Source organism: Cinclus cinclus, chromosome 5, assembly GCF_963662255.1.
Source record: "Cinclus cinclus chromosome 5, bCinCin1.1, whole genome shotgun sequence".
Classification (NCBI taxonomy): Eukaryota; Metazoa; Chordata; class Aves; order Passeriformes; family Cinclidae; genus Cinclus; species Cinclus cinclus.
This window is the reverse complement of record NC_085050.1, coordinates 73,089,171-73,099,756: the sequence shown is the minus strand read 5'-3', so window position 1 is coordinate 73,099,756 and position 10,586 is coordinate 73,089,171. Positions and strand designations below refer to the sequence as shown.

General features: G+C 51.2%; 1 protein-coding gene across 1 annotated transcript; it reads right to left on the bottom strand.

The window, feature by feature from the left end:
• Window positions 1–8,917: 8,917 nt before the first annotated feature.
• Window positions 8,918–10,586, bottom strand: UTP3 (UTP3 small subunit processome component). Its single transcript, XM_062494062.1, has one exon. The coding sequence runs from the start codon at window positions 10,573–10,575 to the stop codon at window positions 8,980–8,982; it is 1,596 nt and encodes a 531-aa protein (XP_062350046.1). The 5' UTR covers window positions 10,576–10,586; the 3' UTR covers window positions 8,918–8,979.

Below are 10,586 nucleotides of genomic sequence, written 5' to 3'. Positions count from 1 at the left end.
GGCAGCAGGGAAAAACGAGCAAAAACATACAATTAAAAAAAAATTAAAAACAGGCCGCAGAAGCAAAAACAAAACAACGTCTTCCTGTGCTGATGAGCCCAGAAAAAAAGCCGCCCCAGAGGAGCGGAGAGCAGCGTGCCGAGATGCGAGCGGCGGTCCCGTCTCCCTGCGCAGCCCGGGCAGCGAGTGCCGCCGGGATTGGCTGTGCGCAGGGAGCAGGGTGGCGACCAAAATGGCTGACTAATGGACTGAGCTGCAAATGCGGGCTCATGTGATCGCCTGCGGTTCCCAGGATGCCGCCGATGCCGACGCGGGGCCGGCAGTCAGGCGCTGCTCGGCAAGGCAGCTCCTCGCCGGGATGTGCCAGCCCGCTTGGGAGCGGCCAGAGCTCCGCCGCACCCCCCAGCCATCGGCCCGGAATACAAAGGAGCGGCGCCAGCAATACAAAGCCGCGTTTGTATTCCGCTCGCGTCCCCCCTGCATGCCGCTACAGGAATTCAATCGGCACTTCTGTGCGCGCAGGACGTGTGCGAGCCGCAGTTCGGCTTTTATTCGCTGTGCCGCCTTCTCGGGGGGCACCTTGGAGCTAAAATTTCCCATGTACCAAAAATGAAAGGATGGATTTAGTGTCTCAGGGTAACAGAAAGGAAAAAATGGTGTGGCTCTAAGCGCGCCAGTGACTGAGGATGAAGCTCTTTGAGCAGGGCATGAGCACGTGGAAGGACAATAAAGGAGAGCACCACAAACGCTGTGACCCAATCCCATACCTTAAAAAACTCCCCTGAAAATTCAGGGCGAGGCTGACACAGAAATACTGTCTCTCAGCAGGAAGACAGGGAAACAGGTTTTCAAGCCCCCAACAATAATATAATAATAGTACTTTATAATAACAGCACTGCATTCTCTGTCCCTTCCCGGCTGGCTGAACCTCGCCTGTGTCCCCAGCCCACACCAGGGGTCCCAAGTCACCAGACAGGCTTGTCATTCCCGAGGTCACTACGGTGCCACCACCCACTTCAACAATGCTATCAAGCACCAACAAATTAGCCTATCCGACTTCATTGCTGTGTGGCTCCAATATATTTGAGGAGAGCAGATGTGTAACATCCATCTGAAATGGAGGGACAGTCGCCCTTGTCGCCAGAACAACATATTGATAAGAACACCTGCCCCATGTACGGGACCCTGATTACTCTCCCTATTTTTTGTTCCCCAAAAATACTCAAAAGCATGTACATGAGTTTCTTATGGATGCCAAATGACAAAACAGACTTCCGGGTACAGAGTTCAGCATGCCAATGCATACGGCTTTCAGGAAAAAATGGCACCCATCACGTAAAAGATGCAAAAAACTGGCAAAGAAAGGATTAAGAGCTGCTATTTCTGGCTGCCAAGAGGAAGCAGTTGCTTTCAGTGAAAACTTCCTGCTTAGTACAGCCTATTTTGACTCAGCAACTCTTTACCCATTCGGCCAAACCCAACCAAGCACCAGGCAGCCTGTTCTGACAGCGACGCAAAGGGCAAATATTGCACAGAAAACAAGAATTACTATTGTTTCTTCCCCCCAAGAGAACAGAGTTAATAAATCGTGCTGACAGCAGCTTAACTCGCATATTTATACACCCTTTCAGCAATCACGGCATGCACACCGCAGCACCCCAAATCCTCACAACAGTGAAAGTGGCTGTGTACCACCTGCTACAGAGCAGCTGCTGGCCCTGCTAACCCTTGGACAGGGCCTAAACAAACCCTTTCCGATCAACAAATCACCATAAGATGTTGCTCAAGCTATTATCCAACAGATCTCATTGATCTCATCAACAGCAGTTGAATTTCTTTGTTTTCAAAGCAATTGGAAACACCAACAGCACTGGGCGTAACCCTGCAGCTCCCATTGCACAAGGCGGGTGTTCAGCTGAACACAGGCAAGAGCCCAGCACATCAGGATCACAGGGAAGGTCTGCTGAAAAATTAGGAACTACTTAACTTCCACTGGTTTGCTTTTAACATGCAGAAATAACAGAAGCCAGTAATTCCCTTCCAGCTGAGTCCTATTTTCAGGCTCCTTTATGCAACTATCCTGCTGCAAATACTCCACAGGGATATTCCAAGTACTTGGAAAATGTTCTTTAAATTTGACTTATTTCCAAAACCAGAAAAAAAAGAACCAAAAAAAATTCTCAAACAGGAACTGTTTAATTCACTGACTTGTGGCCTTTTAATCACCACCTGAAAAGCACAAGACAAAAGTTCCCCTATACCCATCCTGTGCCCCAAAGTGATCAAAGAAACAAACTATCTCATGCAGAAACAAAAGAAAGGTATCAACTATTTGTGTTTTCATGAAACCTTTCATCCAACTACCAGGCAACTCAAGGGCACCTGATAAGGCTCCATCACACTTCCAGGATGGTCATGGACATGGGAAATCCCAAATCAAAGCTAAATGCAGAGGAGGTGGTGCAGGATGAACCACTTTTTCCACCTCAAACCAGTCAGGCAGCCTTGACTGGTCCCACAAACTCTCCTGTGAGCTACACTCTGGCACAAGCCCTTAGAGGCTTTGGCTAGACTGCAAAACACAGCAGGGTTCTGCCAAAACATTTTTAAGATTAAAGAATCACACACTTACTGCACGGGAATTTTAAGACCAAGCACCTGAACACCAAGCACTCCATCAGCCAGCCACCAGTATTTGGGAGCTCAGCTGTTGTGCAGAGGACTTTGAGGTTCCATGCTGAATGAAAGAGAATCATCTAGGCAAAGAAACCCAAACAAATTTCCAAACCACCCTTCGGACTCCAGGGAGCATCTCTGGGTGTACTTTCATTTTCAGAGCCTGTAAGCAACCTGTGTTTCCATCATTAGCAGAAACTTTTCCTCCTCACTGTTTAAGGATTGCAAAGCAAAAAGGACAAAGCCATCTCTGACATGGAATGTAATCTAATAAGATAAAATTAGCAACACAGCATCTAGGTGGCAAAGTCTGCTTCTGACTCCTCTGCCAGCACAGATGTGCACATTACCTTGAATACCAGCTACTCCCAAGCTACTTTGCAAGCTCAAACAGGAATGGGCAAAAGGAAGTTGAACAACCCAAAAATCAACAATAATCTCTCAATTAAGAAGTGGCAGACAAGCCTTTCTTGACCTCCTGTGAAACACCGAGATATTAAGGATGGAAGTAACTCTCATAATTGAAGGAAAGGGAAGGAAAAGTCCACTTCAAGTATCATGGCATGGGGTAGGCTTTCAGTGAGAGCAAGGAAAGGTTTGGGGTTTGGTTAAGGACAGCCTGATCAAGCTGCTTTTATCGTGTTTTAAGGTTTTCCTGCAGGTCAGCATGTTTAAGTCCATCACCTTGTTCCTTCTGTCAGGAACCACCTGTAACAAGCACACAGGTGCTCCTGCCACAAAGAGCTTTTGCAGTCCCCTTTCCTAAGCAGCTCTGGCCTTCACCTCATGTTTGGAATCAGGTGAGAACACAACAGCATAGTTCAAGGACTGAGCTGTATCATAACAGGAAAAAAAACCCCAAAAAAACTATGAAATAAACCTCTAAAATACTGTGTAACAGCGACTTTTTGGTGTGAGGGCCACTGCCTCCCTGTAACACCTAAGACTTTGCTGAACTGCTCCTGCTGTTGTGTAGGAACGAATGGAAGATGCTCTTAGAAATGTGAGAACTCGAAAAAAGACACAAGAAAAACAAAATTTACTGACAGAGTTTGCCCCAGAAGAAACAGAGTCCAAGACACCATGCAAACAGATGCCGATTCCTGTTCCCTCCAGACACTGCTACCGCAGCATCAGTCAGTCCCTGAGCGAGCTGTGACACACGACACTGCACAGGCAGCTCCACCTCCACATCTCACAAAAACAAGGGAACTTTTATACGCATCTTGTGAAGGCTTTTACCCAAAGCTTATATGAACAACTACTGCAGAATAAGGCAGACACTGGATAAAGTGTTGCTCAACCACTGAGCTTCTCCACTAAGTCCTTGTGCACAAAGGTGCTCATCTCAATGCTTCTGTTTACCCGCAGCCAGAGAAGAGCTTCTCACAAAGTTTGAACAGCTAGGATTACATATTTTTCCATATGTCTTCTTTTTTATCAGAAGTAGCTTGATTCATTGCCTACACATCACAGGGTTTACTGTGGGCACAGATCTACTGATTACGGAAAAATTACCAGTGAAACCAAAGGTTTTGACAGGGGGCTGTCATTTCAAACAACAGTTTAGCAGAGAGGGACTTAGGACATAAGTTGGCAGTCACAGATAGTCCTTCGCAGAGCACAGAGCAAAGTCAGGGCACTTCACCTCCTCTTGGCATTACAGACATGGACTTCTTACCTCATTGGTTCTAGCTCTGCTGAGTAATGCCTTCAAGTACATCAGCTTCCAAAGGAGGAAAAAAGCAGACACCAGCTCCAAACAAATGAGCTCCCGAGTGGGTGCATGCTCACCTGGGACAGGAGGTGACAAAGCAAAGGGCCAAAGCTCAGTCACACACGCTCTGGCATCAGCCCAGAGGATGAAGCTGTTGGTTATTTTTAGGACGGATAGAAAAGAGATCTCTTCTACACGCACCCATGCGTGTACTTCTTATTTGATTCTACAGCATACCCAAGTACTTCAGAGTACTCCAGCTTCCCCAAATACACCACGAGAACATCACAAAGAATCTTACAAAGGAGAACGCCATTTGCCACCCAACACACCCCACAAAGCGATGCACTTCAGCCTCTTCAGGTCTCCAGCGTTCAGTGCCCTCGCCTCGGATTTCGTCTCCGCACCAACATCAGGAGGAAGCCCGACCGGGGGTTTCCCGGCCTCCAAACTCCACCCCGTGTTCAGGACAGCCTGTTGGATTCCCAAGGGCGGCACCGATTCCCCGCAAAGGGCTTTCTGTGGGGGCTGGTTCTGCTGAGCTGTGGGCCGGCATGGCTCACACCCGCGCCCTCCCCGCCGCCGGGAGCTCCCGCGTTCCCCGCCGCCCCGCGGAGCTGGGGCAGCCCCGGGCCGGGCGCGCCCGTGGCGGCGAGAGCCGCGCCGCCCGCCCGGAGCGCTCGGGGCAGGGGCGCCCCGGGAGCGGAGCGGAGCCCAGGGAACCCCGGCCCGCCGCCCACACCGCCTCGAGGGAGGCTCCCGGCCCCGGAGCAGCCCCACCCGTACTCACGGGCTCCGTCCGGCCCCGGGTAGCTCAGCACCAGCACGGGCAGCGCGGCCCCGCCGCGGGGCTCCGGGGGTCTCCACAGCCCGGGCGGCGCGGCCGCGGCGCCGCCTCCATGGCCGGGGTAGAGGAGGAAGAACGGCGGCGAGGCAGGGCGCGCCTCCTCGTCCTCCGCCGCCGCTGCCGCCGCCTCCCCGAGCTCGGGCCGCCGCTCCATGCCGGGGGGCAGCTCCGCTTCGGCCCCGTCCCGGGAACTTTCCGCCGGCGGCGGCAGCGCTGCCCGCCCCGCCTCCGCCATCGCCGACCCAGCCCCGCCCCGGCCGGGAAGCGCCGCGGCCGCCCCAGCCCCAGCGCCCGCCCCCGCTGCTCCCCCCGCACCGCCGGGGAGCGCCTCTCCACAGCCCGGGGGAGCGCGGCCGGTCAGCAGCGCCCCGAGAGCCGACCCCCCCTGATGGTGCGGCGCTCTTACCCGTGAAGAGAAGCCAGGGCACCATCTCCTGCCTCCCTTTGGCTTTCCCCGGCGTGAGAGCTCATGGACAGCGGCGTTTTGAGATCCTGGGATAAAAGGGGACAAAGTCCAAGTATATACTTTTGTATTAAAACTGCCAAATACAGCATACTACTGGGAATTTCGCCTGGGAGATCCTTTCAGAAAACAAGACAATATGGACTGTGGTGTTGTCAGCAGGCAGGAAGCACATAAATCTGCCAGTTTTTAAAGAACAGCCTGCCTTCCGTGCAATTGGGTTAAGCTCAAACACCTTGCTGCTTTCTTTTTATATCTCACATTAAAATTGCAAAAGCAAAGCTGTAAAGGCTACTGATTACTGGAGACTGATTTTCCACTACTGCCCTAAGTCATGCAACATGTTGCAACTAATTGAACAGACGCTTTAATCCACTGTACAAATCTCACAGCATGTTTGAATTTCTACATCCTAATAAGAGTAAAATAATGCCCACACTGTGTGCAATGGAATATTACAGAACACAGCTAGGGAAACCCACACAGCAAGGAAAACCTTGACAAAATCTAAGGCAGCAGCAGATCTATTTCCATGTGAGTTATTAAATATATTTTCCTTGCCCCCTATAAATACAAATTTCAGGTTGTGATACAGAAAGCACTGTCCCTCTCTCTGCCACTGTACTTTTCTGCCCAAGCTTCCAAAGGCAGCCAGGCTTACTGTGGATGCACATCACCTCCACAAGGAGTTTTTCTTCCAGGTGCAGAGAAACAAGAGACTAGCTCATACCTTGGAGCTTTGTACACTCAGCCTATGTCAGTTTAAGTATGAATCATTTCTGTGCAGGACTGACTTTCGATTACTGTGCTCAAGGGAGCGGGTCCAAAGGACCCAGGGCAGGCACTTCCACTGCTGTGAGGGTGACAGAGGTGAGACAAAGCTGTTACCTGAGCTCAGTCCCCACCTGCTTTAGGTGCTGCTGAGACTGCCAGTCCTCTCCAAGCAGGACCCTGGCAGGGACAAGTGCCATCTCAGGGCTGAAGCATTTCTTAGCAAGTGCCAGCACCTTCTCCAGAAGCAGTACTGAAAAAGGGAAAAAGCAGCATTAACCAGGACTTGGATCCACTTCTCGCTTCTTTTCCTCATCACCTGTGGTCCTTGCTTGATTTCATGGGTCCATTTTCAAGGGGATTTCCAAAACCTGTTCAGCACCGGGAATTTCCCTGTAGCACAGAACATGACTCCAAGTATTTCTTAGAGACACTGTACAGTGTGGCTCCCTCGCACAGCACTAATAATCACAGCATTCCCATGATTAGCCATACATAAAAGCATAGGGGAATTATGTTTATGGCTTTGTCCAATCCCTGAACTAATCCAGCGGGCCTAATGCCTGGTTGATCTTCATTAACCCAAAACTGTGCCGTGCCATCTGCCGGAAGGCAGGGCGGGGCCCCTGACACCGCCTTCAACCTTATCCCAGAGTTTCTGGGAAATGTCTCTGTAATGGCACACCAATTCCTTATTTCCCTTATTTACCCTCAGATAGAAGTCGCCAGATTTTTGCTTACCAGCTGCTCGGGAGCCTTCCAAGGAAACACAAAGCCGGGTCCATCAAAGACCATTAGCCCTTCATTTTTGCATGAAGTGTGAAACGTGCACCAGCAGGTTCTGTAGTAATGAGATCAAGGAGCATCTCTGCGGGCTATGTTCCACACCCCATGTGATGGTATTGTGTAACCACAATACCATCCGTGCCCAGAAAAAGCACCTAAGCTGCTTTTTTGCCCGGCATCTTACCCCTTATTGAGCCTCCGGAGCACAGCTCAACATTATAGGAGTGGCAGGCTCCTGTCATGATCCCATGGGGAGTTAAAGGTGGGAAAATTCTACTTCCCTCCTCAGCAAGGCGGGGAGCCTTTCTCCCTGGGAGGGAGGAGCAGCCAACACTGTTGCTCACAGTAAGGGCAGGTGAGGAAGTACAGATCTAAGGAGAAGACACATTCAGTGCACCTGAGACAGGACTGTTCCGTCTGTCCCGCTTATGCTTGTTGTGTTTCTACTTCTCCCTTCAACAAACAGCCTGGAAAACTACTAAAATATTCTCCAGCCAGCAGTGAAGAGCATGCTCCTGGCAGAAATAGGCCTCGGTTGTTAGGGTTGACAGAGGAGCCCCGTAAAAGCACATCCCACTTGGAGAGCACAAACAGAGCACCTACGTGCTTGTACTGCAGAACTTGGCCTGCCACAGGATCAAGAGCACACACTCACCTCTGGGCTTCCCCCAAGACCATCACACAAACAAAACACCCTCACGTTGTGCAATCGCATTACTGAATCAAGCAATTATTCTCCTGAAATAATTTCGTGTGGAAAACTAATACCTCTCAGATGGTAGGGTACACAAACCAAAGCATCCCTGAAACCTGTCCCAGACACACATTCAGTTTTTGTTAAACTTCAGAAAAATGATCGCTCATTCCTCTTCCACAGCCCAGACTGGAACTGACCAGAGTCAGCTCTTGGCAAGCATTTCCGTGTGGGGTTAAAATGCATTTACCCACCAAAAGGCATGGAAATAATCATAGCATCCTCAAAGTTTACCTGCCCACTGAAGACATAACACCTCACCCATCTGTAAGGCGGTCCTGCAGCAATACTGCTGAGTCCTGCAGGAGCAGACAACACTTATCATAGGGGAAGTTCTTACAGTTATCACATACACGGTTATAAAATCCAGACGAGTCCTTTCTTTGCTTCTCAGTGAACTGACAAAGGGAAGCAGTATTTCAGACCACCTAGGACTAAGTAACTTAAAACTTGTACTTAAGAGCCAACAAAGGTGTTAATCAGAACAAAAATTCACTACTATTAACCACATCTCTGCAGCTCAACACAGAAACAGGATGGACCAGAACAAGATAGCAAAACAGAGCAGGCAAGTGAAAGCTGTTGAACCCCTTTCTCAACCCACCCTCCAACCAACCAAGAGGTCCGTCCGTCCATCCATCCATCCATCCATCCATCCATCCATCCATCCATCCCCACCTCCCCACCAGGCCCACACGGCCCATTTAATTCCCTTTGCCTGATACATTCCTTGCAGTCTCTCACAGCTTCCTGTTCAGGGAAACACAACAGAGGGAAATGCCTTCAGACACGGCGAAGCGTGCAAAGGGCCCGGGTCCACTCGGAGATGGCACCTTCTACAAAGCACCCTCTGAAAAAGAAAATACCACCACCGCCCCGGTTTCCTTAATAAAGCCCACAAGACCATGTATAAAACTTTTATTGGATTCAGGCTGCTACTCACAGCCCTTACAAAAAGATAACTCTCACTTGAGCTTCCTGCCTTTCTTAACCCCGGCCCGAATGCCGGACAGTTCCCCGGCGTATCTGTGCAGCTCCTTGCGGACCTCGCGGACCTGGCCCTTGCGGCGGATTTTGGCTCGCCGGAATTTCTCCCGATGCTTGACCCGGGGGTTGCGATCGATCTTCCTCCTTTTGGGGGTGAGGCCTTTGTTCTTGATCATCTGATAGGTCACCCCTCTCTTTTTACTGGGATCCTCTCCTTCCGACAGCGATGCTTCATCAAGCACATCTTTGTTTCCAGGTCTCTTCCTCTTGAGTGCCAGCTTCTCCTCCATCATCTTGTAGTATTTCAGGGCAGCCTCCTCATCCAGCTCCGACTCATCTGACAATTCAGCAGCAGCAGCCTGGCCATTAACAGGCACAGAGGCACGTTTTGGTTTGTTTTTCTTGCCATCCATGGTGAGAAACACTGAGAACTTGTTTTCCTTCCGTAGCTTCTCTTCCTTCTTGTCGTAGTAGCTCCTCAGAAGCATGCGGACCTGTGGGGAAAGCCTCTGGTCTATAACAGCGAGGTCATTGATGATGTTCCTGTACGCCACCAGCCGCTCGATGACAGGGTGACTGTGAACTGGCATCCTCTTGGACTTCAAAACCAGGTAGAAACTGATATTGGCACAATAGTTCAGGTACAGATGATACTTGGTCTGTAAATAGCGACTGCCCTTCCCCTGGGGGATAGTGCCCTCTCTGACCATTTGCAGCAGCGGGTGCAATTCATCCTTGATCTCCATGAGTTTTACCTCAAAGTCCTCCATCAGCTGCAGGAGCTCTGGGGACTCCTGCTTCAGCAGCTTCAGCTGCTCCTTCTTGGAAAGGGTGCGCAGATCCTTATCAATTTTCTGCCCCTTGCTATCATGGGTTTTCTGCTGCTCAGCCAGGTAGCCCTGGATCATGTCCAGACCATAATCATCCTCCCCCAAATCCCGCACCAACCGTCTCTGGATGACCTGAGCCTCCTGCTCCTCTTCCTCCTCCTCAGCATCGATTTCTTGCTGGCTCCGCTTGCTTTTGGCCTGAGCATCACTCCCGTAGTCCGTGTCATAGTAGAGCTGCTTGCGCTGGCCCCAGGAGAGCTCGTGGGGGAGCTTGGCCTCCGGATGGCGCTCCTCCAAGTCGCTTTCCATGGACAGGTCCCCCTCTTCATCCTCAACATCATTTTCATCTTGCTTACCATCTTCCTCTTCTCCATCCTCTAGATCATTTTCATCTTCCTCACCTTCTTCCTCTTCGCCATTCTCATCCTCCTCTGCGCTGTACTCCACAAAGGGATTCCGCTCCTGCGTCTCCTCTTCCTCACCGTCATCTTCCTCCTCCTCGCTGTCCTCGGGCAGCTGCAGACCCAGCACCTCCTCCTCCTCGTCCTCCTCCTCGCTGTCCCCGGCCTCATCGCCGCTATCCAGGGCGGCCATCACGGCGCGGAACTGTTCCTCGTGGAAGCGCTCCACGTCGTCCGCCAGCTCCTCGGGGCCGGCGCGGCCGCCGGGGAAGTCGGCGGGGTCATCGGCGGGCTCGGGGGGCTCGGCCCGCGGCCGCAGGACGGTGCCGCGCCGGGTCCGCATGGCTCCTCCAC